We start from the raw sequence: 25,106 nt of genomic DNA, 5'->3' as shown, positions 1-25,106 counted from the left end.
CAGAGAGGCCGGCCAGCTCTTTGTCCCACATAATGTAACGGGCATGTACGCTAAGTAATTGCTAATAAAGGTTACATTTTAACTGCCATGTTTGTTCACTGATAATCCCAGACTAGGAATGCTGAACCAGTTCTATGTGTACATAATAACACTGATTTTTGTGTGGCCTTTTCACTTCCGGGATATGCGACTGCAAAATTGCACACTACAATTGTCTCCAATGGAGCCAATGGATGGTAATCAGGCAGTAGGGGCACATAATAGCCAAGCTGATTACTAGAGTTAGCTATATAACTATATTAAAGGGGTTGTTCACCTTTAAATTAACTTTTAGTTTGATGTAGAGAGTGCTATTCTGAGACGATTTGCTTTTACTTTGTATTATTTGTGGTTTTTGAATTATTAAGATTTCAGGGTCCAATATAACCTAGCAACCAGGCATTGGTTTGAAAGATAGACAGGAATATGTATAGAGGAGGGCCTAAATAGAAAAATAAGTAATACAAAGTACCAATAACAATAAAATTGCAGCCTCACAGAACAATAGTTTTTTGACTGGAGGGTCAGTGACCCCCGTTTGGAAGGAGTCAGAGAAGAAAAGCAAATAATGTAAAAACTATAAAAAATGAAGACCAATAGAAAAGTTGCTAAGAATAGACCATTCTATAACATACTAAACGTTTATCTGAAGGTGAACCACCCCTTTAGGGGTCTGGCACATGGGGAGATTAGTCGCCCGCAACAAATCTCCCTGTTCGTGGGCGACTAATCTCCCCGAAATGCCATCCCACCAGTGGGATGGCATACGCGGCGGCGCGATTTCAGTGAAAGTTGCCTTGAGAGGACTAATCTCCCTGTGTGCCAGAGCCCTTAAGGCTTGTGTCACAGTGGGAGATTAATAGCTGCTACATTTAAATGGGTAGAAGTAGGATATTCATTAGCCTTAATCAAAAAATGGCTATTCTGTTTTTTCAGATATGCCCACTGATAATAATGTTGGTGATCATTAATTCATAGCTGTAAATTTTAGCTTATAATAGGAACCACAACCCCATCAGGAAGCACCACCATCTGGCCACATAATGTAGGTACAATTCAGATTTCTTCAGATGTGCCACAAAATAAAATGCATATGCTAGTGGGGAGACACTTCATAATATCATTCTATATTATCATTATAGAACCCACAATTCTAAGCAACTTTACAACTGGTTTTTGTTTTTTATTTTTTACAGTTTTTGAATTATTTGCCTTCTTCTTCTGTGTCTTCACAGCTTTCAAATGGGAGCCACTGACCCCAGCAATCAGGGGCGGGCCAAGCCGACCAGGCGCCCCAGGCAACCCGGCTGGTCATCACAGGGGGGCAGGGAAAGCTGAACAAAGACAAGTGGCAGGGGCAAGGAAGCGGGGACTATGGGTAGGCAAGAGAGCTACTTGCCTGGCATCCATCGTTTAACCCTAGGCATTCATCGTTTTAGCCTAGGCAGGAGCCTCTTTTGCCTACCCCTAGTTCCAATGCATAAACCATTGCTCTGCTCTGTGAGGCTATTATTTGATTGTTATTGTTATCTTTCAGGCTCTCCTATATATGTTTAGTCTCACATTCAAACCACTGTCTGGTTGCACAGTGCTAAAATGACAAACTATAGCTCTACTGAACTAGAAGCTAAGGGGCCGATTCACTAAAGGCCGAAAAAACTAGTGTTATTTTTACCATGCGTTAAAAATATTATCACTTCTTATATTTGGAGAATTAAGGATCGATTTGCAAAAAAGACACTTGTCTGAATTAAGAAGTGATTTTATTGTCGTTATTTATGTTGCGATGACATATTTTTAAGCGATATTTCAAACCATGCAATATATTTATGCGTTATTTTGCAGCACGGGATATTAGCGCACGCTATTACGCACGTAACCATTACTTTCTGAAAACTACCCTTCTGAAAATTACCATTTCCCTGAAAACTGGAGGATGCATCACTCTAGGGCCAATACAGACTTCTCTTCTTCACATTCCAGAAAATATCCGACTGCAAACTCCATCTTGTCACCACAATCACCAGCTGCAATGTTGCTCAGTAACGCCTACTCCTGGGAGGCGTTAAGTTTCTCAGTAATTATCGCCACATTTTATGCTTTTAACGCTTAAAATATGTCTGTGAATTATGCGTTAGTATTATTTCTATTAGATAATTACCTCAATGCGATGGACATAACGCTTTGCGATGATTGTGATTTTTGCGCATGCGAGATGAGTAGTAATGCATGCGAAATTACTTTGATGAATCGTTACTTAGTTAACAAACACTTTTTAATGCATAAAGCTATGCGTTAAGTGTTAGCAACCTTTAGTGAATCGGCCCCTAAGTAATTTAAAAACTAGAAATAATAAAAATAAAGACCAACTGCAAAAATGTCTCGGAACAGCACCCTCTACATCAGTGGCTCGTGAGCAACATGTTACTCTTCAACCCCTTAGATGTTGCTTCCAGTGGCCTCAAAGCAGGTGCTTATACTTGTATTCCTGGCTTGGAGGCAAGTTTTGGTTGCATAAAAACCCAGTGTAAAGCCAAACAGAGCCTCCTATAGGCTGCCAGTTCACATAGGGGCTACCTAATAGCCAGTCATAGCTCTTATTGGCACCTCCAGGAACTTTTCCATGCTTGTGTTGCTCCCCAACACTTTTTCCATTTGAATGTGGCTCCCGGGTATAAAATGTTGGGGATCCCTGCTCAACATCATACTAGAAGTTAATTTCAAGGTGGACAACCCCTTTTTATACAAATAAAACATGAAAACACAGGGGTTCCCAATTTGTTAGACAAGCCCCAGTGACTACAATTATTCACCTTTAACCATGGATCAGCACACCTCTTGATTTAAAAACAAACTGGGCTTGGGCACTTACCTTCAGAGCAACTTGTTGCATATTTTTCAGTATTTATCCCTTGCACTAGACATTGTAAACCTCTGAAAGAAAGTACCAGGGGTAAAAGAATAGTAATTTAAGTACCTAACAAACTGCGCCCTCCTGGGGCAGGCGGCATATTAGGAGCATTTTTTTCACAAAATAAGATTGTGTCCCCCAACCACAGTGTGGCTTTTATTAGCCTGCACCTTGGGTGGGGGAAACAATTTTCTATTAGTTTCTTGAGTTTCCTCTCAAGGCAACTTCGGCGACTTCTGCATATCGCGGCGCTGCATATGCCATCCCACCGGCGATTTACATTCTAGCTGGTGGGATGGCTTTATGGGGAGATCAGTTGCCCGCAACAACGGAGATTTGTTGCGGCACGACTAATCTCCTCGTGTTCCCCTGCGCTTACAGACTGTGACAGCAGAAAAGGATTGACCCTTATCTAGTGAAAAACACTCAGGCAAAAATCATTTAACTGAGAACTCTGGTTCCCCCCAGACATGGACTGTAACACAGTATGGCCCCCATATTTCGGAAATGGAGTGCGCCGGGGGGAAGTGGCTGTGTGCAGCAGGATGCCCATATGGCTTTAACGGCAGATAAGATAAATGGAACAGATCACAGATTAGTGTATGGGGGTGTATTGTGCTGTTACTGATGGGGCACAAACAAGGCCAAATGAAATTTCTGTGTGATCATAGAAGCCTTTGACAAGTTATCAGCTTGCCATTATCTGCCTGAGGATTCGGCATGGCACATAAGTGATCCCATTTAGCCCTGGGTGATCCCAAACGTATAAACACTGCTACATCCTGATGCTTAGATAGCACAGGCCAGCGCCTTCTTTTCCTCACCTTCCAACTACAATGTAGGTCTCTATAAAAATATATTGCATAAACAGCTCATATTTAAAACCCTGCTTCATCTAAATAAACCGTTTTCATAAAAATGTACTTTTTTAGTAGTATGTGCCATTGGGTAATCCTAAATAGAAAATTGCCATTTTAAGAATCCCGTAGGGAACACTCACCCACTCTCTTTAAAATAAAACTCAGATGCTACCTTCTGGAGCACTAAAACATTATTTTTGCCTAGTCCTGCGCTTAAGGGCAAATGCCCATACCTGGTGCACTCTTACCTTCCAATTTGTGCCTGTATGTTACACAACCACTTAGACTGTAAGCTCTACGGGGCAGGGACCTCCTTCCTACTGTAAATCATACCACATGGCACTTACTCCCTGTGTATTTATACTTATTTATTGTATTTATTATAACACTTGTCCTCCCTGTGTGTAATTTTGTATACTGTAAGATTGTACAGCGCTGCGCACCCTTGTGGCGCTTTATAAATAACGTTATACATACATACATTACCAGCACAGGTACGGTATCGTTTCAATTCACTACTTTCTTCCCCTAACATATACCCACTGGTACGCCCCAACATATATATATCCTTTCTTTCCCTAACTTATACTCACTGGTATGCCCCAACATATATATATCCTCTCTTTCCCTAACTTATACCCACTGGTACGCCCCAACATATATATATATATCCTCTCTTTCCCTAAGTTATACCCACTGGTACACCCCAACATATATATATCCTCTCTTTCCCTAACTTATACCCACTGGTACGCCCCAACATATATATATCCTCTCTTTCCCTAACTTATAGCCACTGGTACGCCCCAACATATATATATATCCTCTCTTTCCCTAACTTATAGCCACTGGTACGCCCCAACATATATTTATCCTCTCTTTCCCTAACTTATAGCCACTGGTACGCCCCAACATATATATATCCTCTCTTTCCCTACCTTATAGCCACTGGTACGCCCTAACATATATATATCCTCTCTTTCCCTAACTTATAGCGACTGGTACGCCCCAACATATATATATCCTCTCTTTCCCTAGCTTATAGCCACTGGTACGCCCCAACATATATATATATATCCTCTCTTTCCCTAACTTATAGCCACTGGTACACCCAACATATATATATCCTCTCTTTCCCTAACTTATACCCACTGGTACGCCCCAACATATATATATCCTCTCTTTCCCTAACTTATAGCCCCTGGTACGCCCCAACATATATATATCCTCTCTTTCCCTAACTTATACCCACTGGTACGCCCCAACATATATATATATCCTCTCTTTCCCTAAGTTATACCCACTGGTACGCCCCAACATATATATATATCCTCTCTTTCCCTAACTTATACCCACTGGTACGCCCCAACATATATATATATCCTCTCTTTCCCTAACTTATACCCACTGGTACGCCCCAACATATATATATCCTCTCTTTCCCTAACTTATACCCACTGGTATGCCCCAACATATATATATCCTCTCTTTCCCTAACTTATAGCCCCTGGTACGCCCCAACATATATATATCCTCTCTTTCCCTAACTTATACCCACTGGTACGCCCCAACATATATATATATATCCTCTCTTTCCCTAAGTTATACCCACTGGTACGCCCCAACATATATATATATCCTCTCTTTCCCTAACTTATACCCACTGGTACGCCCCAACATATATATATATCCTCTCTTTCCCTAACTTATACCCACTGGTACGCCCCAACATATATATATATATCCTCTCTTTCCCTAACTTATACCCACTGGTATGCCCCAACATATATATATCCTCTCTTTCCCTAACTTATACCCACTGGTACGCCCCAACATACATATTTCCTCTCTTTCCCTAACTTATACCCACTGGTACGCCCCAACATACATATTTCCTCTCTTTCCCTAACTTATACCCACTGGTACGCCCCAACATATATATATATCCTCTCTTTCCCTAACTTATACCCACTGGTACGCCCCAACATATATATATATATCCTCTCTTTCCCTAACTTATACCCACTGGTATGCCCCAACATATATATATCCTCTCTTTCCCTAACTTATACCCACTGGTACGCCCCAACATACATATTTCCTCTCTTTCCCTAACTTATACCCACTGGTACGCCCCAACATATATATTTCCTCTCTTTCCCGAACTCACACTCACTGGTACACCCTGACATGTATATATAGCAACTCAGGCACACTGCATAGGTACACATAGTGGGGTGGTCACTCCACCCCTCTAAAACCCCACATATCCTGCCTGGCTTTTAAGAAAGTATGCAGTATGTATATACTCACTGTGTCGCTAAGCACTGCTGCAAGTTGCATCCCACCTTCTTGCAGCAGGTCAGGGTGGTGCAGCGAGTACAGCCACTACAGGGTAGAATGGCTTTTATTAACTCACGCATGCCTGTGTAGTGGAACACAAAAAAGAAGCCACTGAGACAGTTATTAAAAAGTGGTTTCTTGCTCACAAAGGGCATCTGGAGATGCATTTGCAACTTCTGCCATCTGTAGTGCTAGCTCCTGGTAACAAAACATGAGTGCCAGAGAGTGCCCATGCACATACAGCCAGAAAGTGATCTCACAAGAACACTGCTTTTTCTATTACATGCATAGAGAACTGGAGTGGCACGTTCCTCCCCTGGTCACATATACAGAAAGGATGCTGCTTGCTGTGTGTCAGCCTGCCAAGGGAAGTCCATTGTGCTAACATAGTGAGTGACAAGACAAGGGGCATGTTATGAGATGTCTCCTTCCTCCTACTCCTCAAGCCATATACTGTAAAGACCCCTCAGGCCAAGAAAGAAAACTTATCAGCAAAACTTTCTCTTGAATGGATGAGGGTTCTTTAATTGTAAAAATACCAGGACCTTAGTATTTGTGTATGTATAATTTAAATGATGCCACAAGGGCTCAGTAAATACAGATTTCCAGAATTAAATTCATGCCACAGTTCAACGGATGTTCCTGTCCTGAATAGCTACCAATCCATGATGGAGACATATGGGGCCCATACATTCACTCGACCACTCCTCATTTATAGCAGTTTGGGTCCCCTGCTTTGATCAGACCCCTGACAGAACTACTGCCTATCCCCCTGATGGTGACCCTGCCTAATACACTAAGGTGTGTATTTATTAACACTGGAGGCAAACATCACCGGTGATGTTGCCCATAACAACCAATCAGTAATTAGATTTGAATGGTCACTTACAAGTTAAAAAACAAAAGCAAAGATCTGATTGGTTGCTATGGTAATCATCAAGTTACACCAACCCAACACCTCAGTCTTTCCTTGGGAAAATGTTCCTTGGGATAATATTATTGCGTTCCCTACACACAATCAATTTAACACTTAATCTAATGTGTATTGCAAGGATGGCACTGGTACAGTTGCTAAACTACAAATCCCAGAATCCAGCTGTTCTTTTAATGTAGTTTTTTTCCTGAAATGTTCCAGTTTGATTAAATTACAACCACAGCCCCCACCTGTTGTCAAATTATAACTCCCAGCATGCCTTGTGAGCCAGCGGCAGTTTCACACAGCTACGGGGCGATTTCAATATAGTCTTGAAAATAGTCATTCTTCTCATAACCCTTTTATGTGCAAACTCCCAGCGCACAGACTTACACAGAGCAGCTCTTGGGAGGTCCCTCCTGTGGTTGGAAATCAGATTGTTTCATTTTGGGCCACTTTCTACTTCCCCCATCCGCAAGGTGAAGGTCGCATGAGTAAGGATAACATTCTCAAAGGGAAATGTGTTTATGGACTTTAATTTCAGCCCAATGCAGAGAGCGTTCCCGGCCCACCCTGCAAGAAGATGAAAGGCATTTGCATTATTATAGAAGAGTTCATGCACTTGCGCTGGCCGGCGGTGCCACTGAGAAGGGGGCAAATGAGTGGTGGATTCCAGGAACAGCTTCCCAGCAGATGTGGCAAGAGACAAGAGGGAAAAAAAATTAATTGGTTTATTGAATATTAAAGTTTATTAAGAACAAAATGTTGCAAAATGTTAGAGGAAGCATAAGCCAGCCTGGGAAAGTCTCCCTCCTGGTGGGAAAATCGTTTGTGCTTAGAGCCAGTGACGTTACCAGACACGCTGCTGCCATGGAGGGAGGGCCACTTGTTTCCTGCCGGGACTGTAGGTGTAAATGGCAGGATTCATTTCCCAAATTCCCATTGAATCTGTTGGTTCCACTCCATTAAACAGAATGTGGAAAATCAATTGAATATTTATAAGTTATTTCTGAATGACAAAAGATCTGCCAGTGAGCATTCTGTGGTAGGGAGGGGGGTACAGTGAGAATACTAAGTGGGTGTTTGTATGCATCCAGGTGTGCCATGCTGGGGTGCAGGCAAACACTGGTGGGGTGATTTGGGATGGCAACACACAGGCAGGCACACCCAACCTGAATTCTGCAAGGGGTCGCAGGGTGGGCACCTCTTGTATCCTAACAGTCCACAGAGACAATAAGTAATATAGACAAATAAATGATAGTTATATTACACATATATAGACATAGAGAGATAGACAAGACAGACAGAGATAGATAGATAGATAGATAGATAGATAGATAGATAGATAGATAGATAGATGATAGATAGATGAAAGAAAGACAAATACATAGATAGATAGATAGATAGATAGATAGATAGATAGATAGATTATAGATAGATAGATAGATAGATAGATAGACGGAAATAGATTATGATAGATAGATAGATAGATGATAGATAGATGATAGATAGATAGATAGATAGATAGATAGATAGATAGATAGATAGAGATAGATGATAGATAGATAGATAGATAGATAGATAGATAGATAGATAGATAGATAGATAGATAGATGATAGATAGATAGATAGATAGATAGATAGATAGATAGATAGACGGAGATAGATGATGATAGGTAGATGATAGATAGATAGACAGTAAGACAGATAGATAGATAGATAGATGATAGAGATAGATAGATAGATAGATAGATAGATAGATAGATAGATGATTGATAGATAGATAGATACATAGACCGTAAGACAGATAGATACATAGATAGATGATAGAAAGACAGACAAATAGATACATGATAGATACATCATAGATGATAGATAGATAGATAGATAGATGATAGATAGATAGATAGAGGATAGATAGATAGATAGATAGATAGATAGATGATGATAGATAGATAGATAGATAGATAGATGATAGATAGATAGATGATAGATAGATATAGATAGATGATAGATAGATAGATAGATAGATGATAGATAAATAGATAGATAGATGATGATAGATAGATAGATAGATAGATAGATAGATAGATGATAGATAGATGATGATAGATGATAGATAGATAGATAGATAGATAGATGATAGATAGATAGATAGATGATAGATAGATAGATGATAGATAGATGATAGATAGATAGATAGATAGATAGATAGATAGACAGATGATATACATCATGTATAGATAGATAGATGATAGATAGATAGATGATAGATAGATGATGATAGATGATAGATAGATAGATGATGATAGATAGATGATGATAGATGATAGATAGATAGATAGATAGATAGATAGATGATAGATAGATAGATGATAGATGATAGATAGATAGATAGATAGATGATAGATGATAGATAGATGATAGATAGATAGATAGATGATAGATAGATAGATAGATAGATGATAGATGATAGATAGATAGATAGATAGATAGATAGATAGATAGATGATAGATAGATAGATGATGATAGATGATAGATAGATAGATAGATAGATAGATAGATAGATAGATAGATAGATGATAGATAGATAGATAGATGATAGATAGATAGATAGATGATAGATAGATAGATAGATAGATAGATGATAGATAGATAGATAGATAGATAGATAGATAGATAGATAGATGATAGATAGATAGATAGATAGATGATAGATAGATAGATAGATAGATAGATGATAGATAGATGATAGATAGATAGATAGATAGATAGATAGATAGATAGACAGATGATATACATCATGTATAACTAGGACAGAGATCATGTATAAACAGACAGACAGATACCTGTGTATGGACCAATAAAGGCTATATATATAAGCAAGCCAAATGAATATGTTGATATTGCACATCCTATGTCCTGTTGCTAGCCAGTGGCACTAACAGAATGACAAAGGGCATAGCCAAGGCGGGGTGCCATCCTGCGAATGCTTAGCTATATACATATACACATGGGCATATGGGCAGCACCCTTGGCTAATGCCATTAGGAGGCAGCTCCGGCTCATACAGTGAGTCCAACACACGTGTTACCTTCCGGCACTGGAGAGGTTAAAGCTGTCACCCTTTGCCCGAGTGCCAGGAAATGAGAGCACCCAACCAGGTGGTCCTAATGGCTGGGAAATCTTCGGGAGGGGGATCCGGATTTTTTAATGAATGACCATGGGCTTTGATTGGTTGCGTGACAAGCGCTTCCCATTGGCTGCCGATGCCTGTACTTGATAAGTTCGGTGCATAAAAGCCAGGAGACGTGACCCACCGCCCTGCAGAGAGGGTCCCACAGATTCCCACAGAATGAACCACGTGACCGCGCTGCTCCTGCTCCCGCTGCTGCTCAGTGCCAGCGCCTCCTATGACTCCGAGCCCAACGACTCCCAGCTGGGCAGCAGGAAGGGCAGGCTGGCACCGCACAGCTCAGGTGAGAGGGCACAGACATGGTGGGGGGGGGGGAGGGGAGACGTGACTGCTGTCAGCTGGCAACTGGGGGGGGCGGTCTGGCGACTGCATCGCATTCCACTGGGTGCCTGCAATTGGCAATGTGGCCATAAGTGCGATTAGACCTAACACATGGGAGTGTTGGCCACTATTAGCCATTAGAGTTTCCCAAAAGTGTAATAGTCATTATATAGTATTCTCTATTATATATGGGCTCTGTCCTATTCCCAATAGTATATTGGTGATTATATATATATTCTATTATATAGGGGCTCTGTCCTCCTCCCAATAGTATATTGGTGATTATATATATATATATATATATTCTATTATATATGGGCTCTATCCTATTCCCAATAGTATATTGGTGATTATATATATATTCTATTATATATGGGCTCTTTCCTCTTCCCGATAGTATATTGGTGATTATATATATATATATTCTCTATTATATATGGGCTCTGCCCTATTCCCAATAGTATATTAGTGATTATATATATATATTATCTATTTTATATGGGCTCTGTCCTATTCACAATAGTATACTGGTGATTATATATATATTCTATTATATATGGGCTCTTTCCTCTTCCCGATAGTATATTGGTGATTATATATATATATATTCTCTATTATATATGGGCTCTGTCCTCTTCCCAATAGTATCTCATAGATTGTATATACATTCTCTATTATATATGGGCTCTGTCCAATTCCCAATAGTATATCATAGATTATATATATATATATATTCTCTATTTTATATGGGTTCTGTCCTATTCGCAATAGTATATTAGTGATTATATATATATATATACTCTCTATTATATATGGGTTCTGTCTTATTCCAAATAGTATATCAAGCATTATATGTATTGTCTATTATATATGGGTTTGATATATGGTCTCTGTCTGTCTGTCTGTATATCTATCTATATATCATCTATCTATCTTCTATATTATTTATGGAGTATGTTCCCAACAGTCCATCTGTCTTATATAGATTAGTATAGGTTTATGAACTGTTTCTCAGTTCTGCCAGTTAAAAAGAAAAGGTTAAGGTATATACAAATGAAGTTAAAGAAATGAATGTGCCAAGTCACTGTTCCACATTTAAGGACAGAGGATGGAGAATTCCAGATATTAGTAATCCCCTCTGCGCTCACCTATGCACCCATGCAGTCTCTCCAGCAGCAATAGGGTTAATTTTGAATGCCGGAATTCTTGCATAGTTGCCAGCATTTGGTGGAAAAACCTGTTCATGGCCAGTTTGCTGCTGGGTGTGTGATGTGAGGTTGGCTCTCAGTGGGCACAGTGTTCCGCTAGCAGCATCCATGGCATGCCTAATGGTCTGGAACAGTATTTTAGCCATAACGAAATAGAATTCCTTTGTCTCATATGGCATTTGTGTGTCGCTGAAGTTCTGCCTGATGCACCCAACTGGGGTTAATGATAGGCAGCTAAACAGTAAATGGGTTTCAAGCCCCCCTCAGCCACCACATCCAAATGATCACCTGCTGTGACTGTGCTGAATGGTCCCATCAAGCTGAGCTGCAGGGCTGGTAAAACATTTGTGCTCATTCATTTGTGGTCTGGCCATGCAAGGCATGAGGGATGTAGGTGAGTGCAGTTCTACACTATAGAGACATATGACACAGCATGCATTTGTGCAGGGGGAAGGGGCCCCTAAGCTGATCTGGTAACAGCTGTATTTTATGCACGGGAAACCCTATGCTCCGGCCTCTCACAGCTGATGGGATTAGGTGGCTGGTGCAGAGCAGGCGCTGCAGAGTTGCTCTAAATGAGCCCTTCCCATAGACACTGTCTATTCTGTAACTTAAGCCATTGTACATGTCCTGTGATCTCTATTCATACCATGAGACATTCTGGGCCTCGGAAACTATAATCAGTGTTTGTCATGGTACCCTACCTAAGGGGTACTAACCTCTCGCCAGGCTACAGCCTGCAATCCCTGACTTGGAATATTTATATTGGAGATGTTTCAAACCTTCCCTGCCATGCCAGTAAAACACAGCCCTACTGGTGCAAATTCACTTGATATTGCCCAATACCAGAGGGCTAAAGCGTACTTGTCAACCCCGGCATATAATAAAATGTGTATTTTTTTATTACAGTAGAGGTTGTTCGCTGCCTGAATGGAGCACTGCAAGTGGGATGCGGAGCCTTCGCCTGCCTGGAGAACTCCACCTGTGACACAGACGGATTGTATGACATCTGCAAGGCTTTTCTCTACAGTGCTGCCAAGTTTGACACTCAGGTACCCTTCTTGGCATTATCTAGTAGAATTAAGTCTAAAACAACTGGAGTTTTTCTTGAAAACGTTTCACCACTCAACCAAGTGGCTTCTTCAGTTCAAATGACAGGGGGCATTGTTGTTATATATAAAGAATATGTGTAACACTGTATTCTACTTGCAGTGCTAATTAGTTCAAATTTTAATTAATTTCAAAATTATTGGGTGAATAAATAAAATGTCCATTTTTTATTTATGTGCATATATTTCCATGCCTTTAGTGTCAAAAGGTGGAGCAGGAGCCGTATTATCCTAGCAACTAATCAGCAATTGGAAGTAGTAGCAGAGTGTTGTACTGTGTCAGCCATAGAACAAAACCAGAAAATATTGAGTAGGTGATACCTTTTATTGGCTAACTAAGTAGATTTAAAAATGCAAGCTTTTGGGACCATTCAGATCCCTGCTTATGGCATGGTATCCATGGGACCCAAGCAGTTCCAAATGCTCACATTTTTTAATCTAACTAGTCAGACAATAAAAGGTAGCATTTTGGAAGTCAGCCCCTGCCTTATACAAAGTCAGATGCTGACCAGGGTGTGTCCATCCCAAAGGCCAGATGACCTGACGTAAAAATTGTACCAGATTTGGATAGCATTTTCTATTATTCTATCCTAGAAGCAAAAGCCCCAGTGACCTACAATTCACATGCTCTCACCCTCACCCCTTTATCCATCATAGGCATGCTGGTATTTAAAGTTTAACAACTTCTCTAGGCTACCGTTTGCCCAGCCGCATTACAGAACTGAGATGGGTTTGCATACGCTGAATTATTTAATGTACAAGCCTATGGTAAAGTCTCTAGTTGCCATTGTGCTATCAATACCTCTCCAGCCTCCTACACAGATCACACTAATTCCCTCTCTTCCAACAACACTACTGGATCCTAGAACACACGTCATTTTTTACAATTGGGACCATACAAAACAGGTATTTTTATTCCAGAGTAGTAACTCATACTAGTGGTAACTCATAGTAGCCAATCAGAATATTGATTTCTTTAGCCCTGTTCCATTTGACCAGTGGGGCCATTTGGTGATTGGTTGCTGTGCCCAATCAATATCAAACCTCTCTCCAGTTGCTGCCTTTTTACGCTTTTTCTTTCCATTCGGTAGGTTCTAGTGAGGGGTTAATTTTCCATTTTAGGGTGCGGCATATATTACATGTACTATAACATGCAAAGCTTTCCTAGTATGGATAGAAGGCAAATCCATCAATGTCAGTGTGAATGTGTGGGTGCAACACACAAAGAAGCAGATGTACTGAACAATAGAGCCCAATATTAGAGCAAACAGGTTGTCTGTGTATGAAAGGACTGGCTAGGTGTGAATGGGGAAATGCCTACCTTTCATTTGCATCATGCTCAGCTATGCCATTGGGTATCAGAGCAATACAAAAACATATTGCCCATGCTTATGGGAAACCATATACTGTATACCAAAGCAATTAAAATACATATAGGGGTGGGAATGTGTTGCTTGGCTTGGGAACTGATTGACTTGGTACAAGAGTGCAATGGGCTCTGCTAATGTTTGTTTTGCATTCCTACCACAGGGCAAGGTGTTTGTGAAGGAAAGCCTAAAGTGTATAGCCAATGGGATCACATCCAAGGTGTTCCTGTCCGTCAGGAGGTGCTCCAGTCTACAGAGGATGATCTCCGAAGTACAGCAGGACTGTTACACTAAGCTGGACATCTGCACTGTGGCGCAGTACAACCCAAGCGCCATCACTGAGGTGGTGCATCTCCCGCAGCACTTCTCCAACAGGTGGGTCTGGTCCTTGCCTTGTTCAATCAAACCTGGCACTTGTACACAGAGATCTATTTTATTCAGAAAGCTGCAGTCTAATGAAGGAGTAAATAATCCTTCATTTTTTACTGATTTGCTTTTTTTCTGTTAAAACTCATTGACTCCATAAACCAGACCATAGGCTTCTTTTAGACAGAGACTGGCTACAGGCTGAAACCTCAAGGCTGTTTCTGTACACTTTAAGGTAGCTGCCATAGTGCACACTCCACACCTAAACCCTATGTATTCTGGGTGTGTCGCCCCTACCCAATCCCCCACTGTTTGGCAGAAGAATTAGTGACTCAGCTGGAGCCGCAGCATCAAGTCGAGTGATGTAACTGGTTCTGTTGCAACTTTTCCATTGTGATTTTCAGCAGGTTTCCTATTTGCCTTCTGGGACAGAAATGATACAAAGAGCTTGTCATAACATCCTATTTGCTCAACTGGGATACTGGCATTGATTACAGTATCATATACAGTATATATATATATATTATACATCATGTTACGCAAGGCTTGGGCTACACGTCTGCCAATGTCACTGCATGCTTTTCTGTTCCCAGAGACAAAGCTTGCCTATTTCCAACATTATTTATATGATATTTCTAGTACTTAACCGTTTTATTCGTATGTGTGAGAGCATTGGACTGGGGTGTCCGGGGCTCGTCGGGTAACAATTCAAGGACCCACCACCCAGCCACTGCCACACTGAAATCCTTTTTCCTCCCACTGCCCCACTACTTAGCTACTTACTTTCCAGAAGCCAGATTAATTTCAGATTAACTCTTGTTACAAACCAAAAATAGAGCCTCACACAACACAGATAGACCTAATACACCTATTAGTGTAATCTGTTTCTTCAAAAAATATAAAAGTATGCTAAAATCCAGCTGCAAAACAGTTTTTCTTTTTCTGCATCATTTGAAATCCTGGCAGGGGAGGAGGGACTAAAACATTAATGTTACAAACTGTAACAACTTCTCCACAGTTTACAGACAGCATACAGGAACTACATAACCCACAATGCATTGCACTGGGCTGTTACTCTCCTTGTTGACATCACGTGTGCACGGAATTGTGGGATTGGGAGGATGCAGGCTGAAGGCAGGCTGAGGACATGTCCACTACTGTTACATCTTATTTGAGTCTCAAAGCAGTCAGCCAGATCAGCAGGGGAACAGGGGGCCAGGCTTAAGGAACTGTTCCAAACCATATTATTACATTAAAATCATGAAAAGGCTGCATATTTTTTCAAAAAGCTCAAGTTGTGTTTGTGTGGAGTTTCACTTTAAATCTTTCCATAGTCATATGGCTTGCAGGCAGAAAAAAAGGGCCTAACAGGATCGTGGCCCACCAGGATGTGTCCCAGTGGGCCAGTCTGACCCTGTGTGTGAGCTAGCAGGGAATGGTCCTGCTGGGGTGCAAACCCAGTAACCCATGGCAACCAATAAAATTGTTGCATTCATTGTTCTACCTGCAGCTGGCTGAAAAAAGTCCCAATATGTTTCTAATGTCTTTCTTGGGAATCAGTGGGAGTTATGTATTCCCAGAGTTATGTATTTATTGCTCAGTGCTTTCACTGGGTAATACATTTTATCATGCTATTTGGCTCTGCAGCCTATAGCATTGATCCAGTCTATATATATAAATGTGCTAGGATATGGGCTAACCTACCAGTATTTTGTAGCCAGCTTTTCACCAGAGTTGGACTGGGGGGGTCCGGGGTTGCCACCTCAGGGCCCACCCAGGCCCCTCACCACCCCCCCATCAGTCGTGCTGCAAGCCCCTCTTGCTCATACCTTGTAATATTTGATGCAGCAGCGATTTGAAGTCAAAGGGGAGCGGGTCTGGGTTGGCACCCAGTCCGATGCTGCTTTCCACCTACTCTAGCTGCATCAAATGGGGCTTCAGATTCACTTCTGGCTTTTAGTGCTTTAAATATAATATGTCATTTATACAGAACAGTAAAAACATTGAGATTTTCAAATTTATTGTGGGTCTGGGCAATGGCTTTATGCTTCCTTTATCCTTCCTCCTGATGCAGATATTATAACACGCTGCTGCGTAGCCTTCTGGACTGCGATGAAGAAACTGTCTCTGCTGTGAGGAGCAATCTGATGGAACAGATCGGACCCAATCTAGCCAGCCTCTTCCAGGTCCTGCACGGCGATAAGTGCTCCCACATCCAGCCCCGAATGGACTTTAACCGTAAGAGAAATATTGAGCCCCAGAAGTTGCGGATATACCTCCGTAATCTCCGAGGGGAAAGCTCAGTTACTGACACTCAGGGATCTGCAGAAGACGACTAGCATTGCTGGAGCTGAAAGCCAAGCTTGGAAGGCTTTAGAAATAGAAGATTTCCCCCTTACTGGATATAAATTATGTTTTAAATGCAATCTTAGGCCCCAGGTTAGCTGATTACAGTATTGGAGTATATAGAGAATATGTATTTATATAAATCTCCGCAGATGCCTTTTATTCCATGATGCTCAGGCAACTGGGCATGGAAAGCACTTACAGTTAAATACCTACACATTTCAATTGCAATTGGCCGACCCTACAGCTTCATGGCCATTACAAGGCCACAATAAAATAGTGACTATAACCAAATACTGAATTATTATCATGATGACTTTTTGCAGAAGAATTTTAAGCAAACTGGGCAGGGCCTAGGCAAATCAGTGATATTATCCTTTATAAAATTGATAAGGGCACAGACTGGGCAGGGTGGAGAAACACCCATATTCACCACTGCCACCTCCCATTTACTTCAACAGGACATTGGTGACATAATGGTACTGGTGCTTTTCAGCCCAAAAATCATTCTAGTAAGCGTTATTGGGCTGAAATCTTTAGCGCCATTGCTATTATGCATTTCCTATTGTGAAGAATCAGAAGCGGCATTGATGAATTTGGGCACCATAACCTGAATTTGGTTTCCATACCTGTCAGTGTCAGCTGCCATGTTTTAGATATTTAACTCCCCCAGAATAAAATGTGTGCCATCAACCTAAAGGCCATACCATAAACCAGTTTGTAACCTTTCTTCATAATGGATACTATACCATTATACAACCATCAGGGAAGGAAACATTACTATTTCTGCTGGTTATTGCTGGGAGACTGAACATACAGGCCTCCACTTGTTGAGCTGCCATTAAAGGGACAAATGCTACTGAAAACAATTAGGGCATTACAGTGGGAGTAAGAGTTTGTTGTATTAGTGAACTTGAATTGTTTCATTGTTAATTAAACAAATACCCGAGAAATAAATTATATATTTATCATTCTGCACTCTCCCAATAGTTATTTCACAGGACTTTTAACAACACAGTGCTGCATTCATAAATCAGTGCCCTCTGCCTGTAGCTGAGCTCCACCCACAGACCTTTGCTTGGCCCATTAAAATAAAGTAAATTGGGCTGGGTTCAGGGTTCCAAAAATGTGACCAGTCCTAATGGAGGCAACAGTCTGGAATTTACTCAATAGTAATAGCTACTGTGGCTGCTTCTACTTGTGTGAACCCTAAAGCTGGCCATTGAGACCATTGGATTTCACTTGTTTGGTAACCGCCCAAGGATCAAGGGAGCAACTTCTGACAAGGGCAGCATCAATGTTCTGATGTGGTCTTTGTCACACTGGATTTTCAAACCTGCCCAACAGATCTAATTTAGTTTTGGCAAGTAACACCTAAAGTTGTTCCAGAGAAGATGTAATTATTCATTATGGTCTTTTTGACTTGGTTTGGTGATTCCATGTGGTGACAGTGCCTTCTGTGAGCATTTGGAGTTGAAGGAAGACTCCTTTATATAAGGAATTACAGAGTCAGCTAGAAGCTCAACAGAAATCTTGCAGACAATGATAGGACAAAGTAACGATGGAAGAAAAGAAATAAGGTCAGACACACAGCTAGGGTTGCCTCCTGCCCAGTATTTTACAGGCCTGGTCACCTGATGCCAGTGCTTTCATAGGAAATAAAAAAAAATATATGGAAGGCAGTATTTTTTCAGAAAAGATGGCAACCCTACTCATGGCGTAGGCAGCATGAAGAATGTAAGATGTAAGAAAGTGTCTCCTTTTTTAAGGGCCTTGAATTATAGTTTTAGTAGCTTCAATTCATTTGGATCAGAGGTAGGGAGCCAGTGGAGATATTTGCACAGGGAGCATCCCATAGGGCAGTGATCCCCAACCAGTGGCTCCTGAGCAACATGCTGCTCCCCAACCCCTTGGATTTTGCTCCTCGTTGCCTCAAAGCAGGGGCTTATTTTTGAATTCCTGGCTTTTGGGCAAGTTTTGGTTTCATAAAAACCATATGAACTGCCAAACAGAACCTCCTGTAGGCTTCCAGTCCATATAGGGGCTGCCAAATAGCCAATAACAGTCCTTATTTGGCACCCCCATGAACATGTTTTATGGTTGTGTTGCTCCCCAAGTCTTTTTACATATGAATGTTGCTCACAGATAAAAAAGGTCAGGGATCCCTGAGGCATGGTGAGATAAATAGATGTTTACTTTGAATCTGTGTAGAAGAGGGTGAAGTGTAGAAAGGTAGTAAAATACAGTTCTCTAAGAAGAACATCATAGGAATGCAATAGTTGAATTATCAAGGGATTTTATGTCAGGTGTCAAAAGAAGAGTTAGGTTTTAATGGGCTTGGTGTGGCCACACCATACACTGACACAATTTGCCCATGGGCAGTAACCAATGGCAACCAATCAGCGATTGGCCTTTCTCAGCCAGCTGCAGGTAGAACAATGACTGCAACAATTTAATTGGTTGCCATGGATTACTGCCCACGGACAAATTTGTCCAGTGATAAATGACCCTACTGCTATCAGGTAAGGGTTTGGTAAGTCAGCAAACAGAAATAATAAATACCAAATGGACCAGAGACTTATGTAAACATAAATGGGACCAGACTATCCCAATTTTTAATTTTGGAATACTGAGCAGTATATCCATGCTCTGAGCAAGCTTATAGAAAGCCTGCCCTTGAAATAAAACATGTTGGCTGCCAATGGAAATGCTTTAAGATACAAGCCATTAATTGTAATTGGGCAACCGTGGACAAAAAATGCTGATGAAGCTATACACTGTATTATAATTGAATCAGGGATATATCTGCAGTTTTATACTGCCTGTGGGTATAGGGTTTTTTTTTTTCTGTTGAGTAAATATTTGCATTCCTAAAAATGTTACATTTGTGTTAAGGTGCCATAATAAGAGAATCTACTTTATTCCCATCTACTGTAAAGTTCTTTGACTCACTTTTATTAATGATAAAAGGCAATGCATTCACACTAAATGCTTTTCCTCCACTACTTAAAATGCACTCATTTGACAGCAGGTGGGGACTACATAACCCACAATACTTTGCATTGTGCTGTTACTTTCCTTATTGACATCACGTGTGCAGGGAATTGTGGGATTGGGAGGCTGCAGGCTGAAGGCAGGCTGAGGACAGGTTTTACATAAAGGAGAGAAAGTCAATACTTCAGAGTCTTACAGTGGGTAGGTAGGAGAGAAGTGGGTGGAATAAAGGGTTTATGCCTACTGTTAGGTCTTACTGGGATAGACTGATGGGCACGGCTTCACAAACCGTATCATTTCTGTGCTGCTTTGGTGGAACTCTTGGAACTGGCCCGTGGAAACTGCTGATTGATCTGTAAAGTAGTGTGCTAAATTGGACAGCATTATTGTAGAATAAAGTTCTTGAGAATGACTGTCTCTGTTTTCTAAGTATATCAATGTATCAATGTATATATGACTGTACCAGTCACTAATTACAAGTCTCTTTTGGAACATTGTTAGCCTTTCTTCCTAAGAGGGGTGTAGGTAGGGGTTCCTGGGTTGTAGTGCCTAAGTTACTGATGTGAATGCTTTGATGGACAAAGAGGCATCATATAAACAAATAAATGCACTGTCCTGGATGGGCAGCTTAACGACACAGAAACCCCTAATATACCTATCACTGTAAAATATTATTTTTATATCCAGCTGCAAAACAGTTCTTCTCTTTCTGCATAATTTGAAATCTTGGCAGGGGAGGAGGGCCTAAAACATTGATGATACAAATTGTAACAACCTCTCCACAGCTTACAGACAGCAGGTGGGGACTACATAACCCACAATACTTTGCATTGTGCTGTTACTTTCCTTATTGACATCACGTGTGCAGGGAATTGTGGGATTGGGAGGCTGCAGGCTGAAGGCAGGCTGAGGACAGTCAACTACAGTTACATTTTATTTGAATCTCAAAGTAGTAGGGGCCAGGCTTAGGGAACTGTTCCAAATCATATTATTACATTAAAAATCATGGAAAGGCTGCATATTTTGTAACTGATGTATACATCAAACAATTGCTGCAAACAATTACTGTATGATGCCAATGACCACCAGTTCCTTAAACCCATGCCCCTCTATCCTCATATATATATGTCACCGCTGCATATGACATTGTGAATTGGACCAATTTTTTTTACCCTACTCCAGTGAAAGATCCTGGGGAAGGTAGAGGAGGCAAGGCTTTGTGATTTCATTGCTGGAACAGCAGAAGCCTCAGCCCAATTGACTGTTTTACAAGAGCCTACAGTTCAGTCCAATGGGCTTTGGTGGGTGGATACTGCAGGGAATTGTAGTTTAACAAGATCTGCATGTCCTCGGGTCTGACATGTTTGTGGTTTGGGCAACTCAAGATCTGACCAGTACATTTTCCAGGACTGGAAAAAAGACTTGAGGAAGTTCTAGTAGAGTAACTGGCATTCCCAAGCAATAGAGGATGTGACTTTTAGGAGACACATGCTAATTCCTTCTTGCTGAATCGCTTCCCGCTCGCATGTTGCGTCGTTTTTTGGACAGATTAGTGGAAAGTTTAACCACAATTGTTAGCAGAGCTGGAAAACCCTGCCGGCAAGAGGTCCCCATGTGCCAGCTTTAATGACATCCATGCAAAACCACAGCGTGCTGACTGCCGCCCAAGTGCCCATGGCTTATCAAGCACCTGCCCTGCCACAGCCACCACCATTGTAGGTGCTTATAAAGTAATGTCCAGCAAATGAGGTGGGAATACAAAGTGTTATCCAGGGCTTGAGTTACAGGAAGTGGACTTTGACAATGACGTGGTCCATCTTCATTCATCTTTTTTCATATGACTTGCAGCAGACAGGCTGAAACAGTGGAGGAGTGCAGCTAGCAAGGCAGGGAAAGCTGGGTAGCAGTGTTCATGTCAGCCTGTATCTCTAGTGATATGAAGCCAGCAGGGAAAGAACTAGGGCAATGCATGAAGCATGTACCTAGGGTGCAACGGTTGGGGGTGCTGCTAAGTACCTCTTCTGCCTGCCTTCCCATAGTTTGGGCCTGTCTGTAAGTCTGGGGATTTGGTGAACGAGTTCTGCAAGCAGATCGGGGAGGTGGGGTTTGTGGGGCCTCCCTTGGGTGCCCCCAACCTTAGGTCCAGCACTGTAAGCCAGGGATATGATTCAGAGCAAACCTGTGTCTGGTAGCATTGGGGGTCATTTATAAATAGATAACAAAAATGGGATTGGTTTAGAGTTGCCACCTGTCTGGTTTTGACCTGGGACACCCAGTTTTAGGAAGGGTTGTCCAGGTCAAAACTGCCAGCTCAGTTATCCAAATTAGGAAAACCGGGCAGGATCGTGAAAATAATGCAAACAATCGCAGATTGCCTTCTCATAACCCTGCCCCGTGATATTACGATTTGTCCCTCCATGCGCCTGTAATGTTACCACTCGCCCCTTACACTGGGATGTCTCCGCCCTCTGGCCGGAGTAAGGAGCTGGGAAAGGTGACAACCCTAAATTGGGTGCAAAGACACAGCTGAGACTTTTTTTGGCCTCATATCATTCAGCTTCATTCAAGAAAAACAGTGAAGGGGGTGACTTTGAGAGAACTGAGCAGAGATGCATCAGAAGACGCATTCTGTATCAGTTACTTTATCCTCTAGCACATTGTAAATCATTATATTAGCAATGTAAAACTGCTGTAATATTGTATCCTATAATAATATAGGAAAAAATAAAATAATGTAAATTGCAAAAGAGCACTCCAAACAATTTTGCTTTCGTTTGTATGGGGGTGTTAGTTCCCCTTTATGAATGTGCAATGTTCCAAGCTCTGCGGCTGGGCATGTAAAGGAAGGAATTTTTTCCATGTAGTTTATGGGGCTCAGGAAGAATCAAAGTGCAAATAGGTTTATTACCATACGCAGTATTTATCACTTGCACATTCTCTCCCAGGTTAACTTGTCAGTTCTCAGGAAACTGTGCACTGTTTACAGGTTCTGCTTCACTCTATGGCAGCTTTTTAACCTCACTCTAAGAGGAAAATATTTGGCTTTCAATAAACAGCCAAGCGCTGACTCCATTAAGTATGGGGGCTAAAGAGAAGACTAAATGCTGGCCCCACACAAAATAGCAATAAGACCCTCGGTATCCTGAGTAATAAGTATTGGCTCCCAATAAACTTTGGAGGGGTCTTTTTGCTTCAGAGAGTCAGAGGTTAAACTATAAGACTGAATAGCACTTCACAGCATAACGAAAGCCTGCAAATGATCAGACCAAATAACATATACAGGTATGGGATCCAAATTAAATATCCCTTACCTTGGAAAACCACAGATCCCAAGCATTCTGGATAATAGGTCCAGTTACCTCTACTATATAACAAAAACCATGAGACTAAAGATCAAGTTTGAGTATGTAACAAGGACATTGGGTCTGGCCAACATATTAGGGATGCTCCAATGCTTCAACAAATTTGACCAAATATTGTGAAAATAATAGAGAAAAAAGAAGCATTTTTTAATCTCTATTATTTTCACTTTGTAATATTGACTCCGGTGCACCCAGGAGTTCATACCTACACCCAGTTAAGGTAATCTGTGGGTTTGCAGACTTTCTATTCCTATAATTCCTAAAAGTCATATATGTGTATATATATATATATATATATATAAATAAAGGAAAAGAGTTTAGATTAGGGAGTAAGGAAGTTTTGAGAACAGGTAATCCATAAAGTTTTTTTTTCTTTATTTGGCTTGTACACTGGGAATTTTGAAGTGCCTGCTGTGACCACATTTTTTGGGGGTTACTGGTCTACATACTGTACCCAATTCTTATGCCTATGCTACAGTATCCTGGTGCTGATCCATACGTGCGCACTGGGAAAACACTATAAATTGTATGCTGCTTTCTTTATTTAGTTGATATGGGATATATAGCCACATCCCTGAGATCGGCAGCCACATACAGCATATATATATAGCAGGAGCAATACCAGTAAATGAGGCAGCGACATTCTCCGGGCCTTGAGCAGTCTGTCTCTGCTTTAGCTGTTGAATCCAATGGGATAATGTAATAACGGTCCCTATGTTGGCACCAGTTCTCGTAACCTATTTAAACAAATGCTGCCCCTGTGCAGTATCAGTTTCCTATATACAGATATGGGACCTGTTATCCAGAATGCCTGGTCCTAGGGTTTCCCAGATAAGAGATCTATGTAAAATTTGGATCTCCATACCTTAAGGTTACTAAATATCATTTAAACCTTATTTAAACCCAATAGGATTGGTTCCTGTTTTATTATTACAGAGAAAAAGGAAATCAAAGCTTCCCCTTTTAGCTCCATTCTACAGCCCCAGTATTTATTACTGTAGAATTTTAGGTTCTGTAATGTGGATCAGAGGCTAAAGCATCACATTGTATCTTGTTCCTGTATTTGTCTAACTCAGCAATAGGGGGCGCCAGTGCCATGTGCAATAGCATGCTGCATTGTGCATTTAATTGACCAACATCTGAGTATCCATTCCACCCTGTGTAACAGATATTTTCAGTGTCAGTATAAAAGTGAACTTTTTAAGTGCTCCTCCACAGTGAAAGAAAATTAAAGTCTCAACAACTTTTCCAATATACATGAAATAATTCCTGAAACTATGCAGGGGCTTTAAGTTATTAGTACATTAGTAATTACAGCTGAAAGCAGTGTTAGTTTGTCCCTTTGTGTTATGTGGTTCTGACCCTTGAAACAATGTAGCAGAAGGCAGTTCTGTTCCAGGTCTGTGAGCATCTGGCTTCCACTTATTGTTTCAGGGAGCAAAATCAGCAGTGTGGAGAATATAAATAGACAGATACTGCTTTAATTGGCAATTCCATTTACTAATAACTTTAAAACCACTGAAAATACTTCATTAATGTATAATGCACCACCTTTGTGACTAATCTGGGGATTGTAGTTCAACAAGAGCTGGAGGCCTGGGAGACGAGTGAGAGGAGGGATTGCGGTTGGGGGGCACTATATGGAGTAAGGTGCCAGGGATCACTGAGCGGTTCCCATTGCATGTCACAGTATCACGTGTGCCACAGCCCCATTACCCAGTGTCCATCACACGGCTCAGCATGGAGAGACTTGCTACACACCCCAGGCTG

The 25,106-nt window shown here is 41.2% G+C and overlaps 1 protein-coding gene across 2 annotated transcripts; it reads left to right on the top strand.

Moving 5' to 3' along the window:
- Positions 1-10,367: 10,367 nt before the first annotated feature.
- stc1 (stanniocalcin 1) lies at positions 10,368-17,954 on the top strand. Of its 2 annotated transcripts, none has more exons than XM_004912554.4 (4): positions 10,368-10,546; positions 12,705-12,844; positions 14,432-14,643; positions 16,709-17,954. In XM_004912554.4, exons 1-4 carry the CDS (start codon positions 10,423-10,425, stop codon positions 16,971-16,973), a joined length of 741 nt encoding a protein of 246 aa, XP_004912611.1. In that variant the 5' UTR covers positions 10,368-10,422; the 3' UTR covers positions 16,974-17,954. The 2 variants fall into 2 exon arrangements, with proteins under 2 accessions (XP_004912611.1, XP_002932600.1); XM_002932554.5 differs by having other exon boundaries at positions 12,702-12,844.
- Positions 17,955-25,106: the final 7,152 nt, after the last annotated feature.

This window comes from Xenopus tropicalis, chromosome 3, assembly GCF_000004195.4.
Source record: "Xenopus tropicalis strain Nigerian chromosome 3, UCB_Xtro_10.0, whole genome shotgun sequence".
Classification (NCBI taxonomy): domain Eukaryota; kingdom Metazoa; phylum Chordata; class Amphibia; order Anura; family Pipidae; genus Xenopus; species Xenopus tropicalis.
This window is presented reverse-complemented; position numbering and strand designations above follow the sequence as displayed.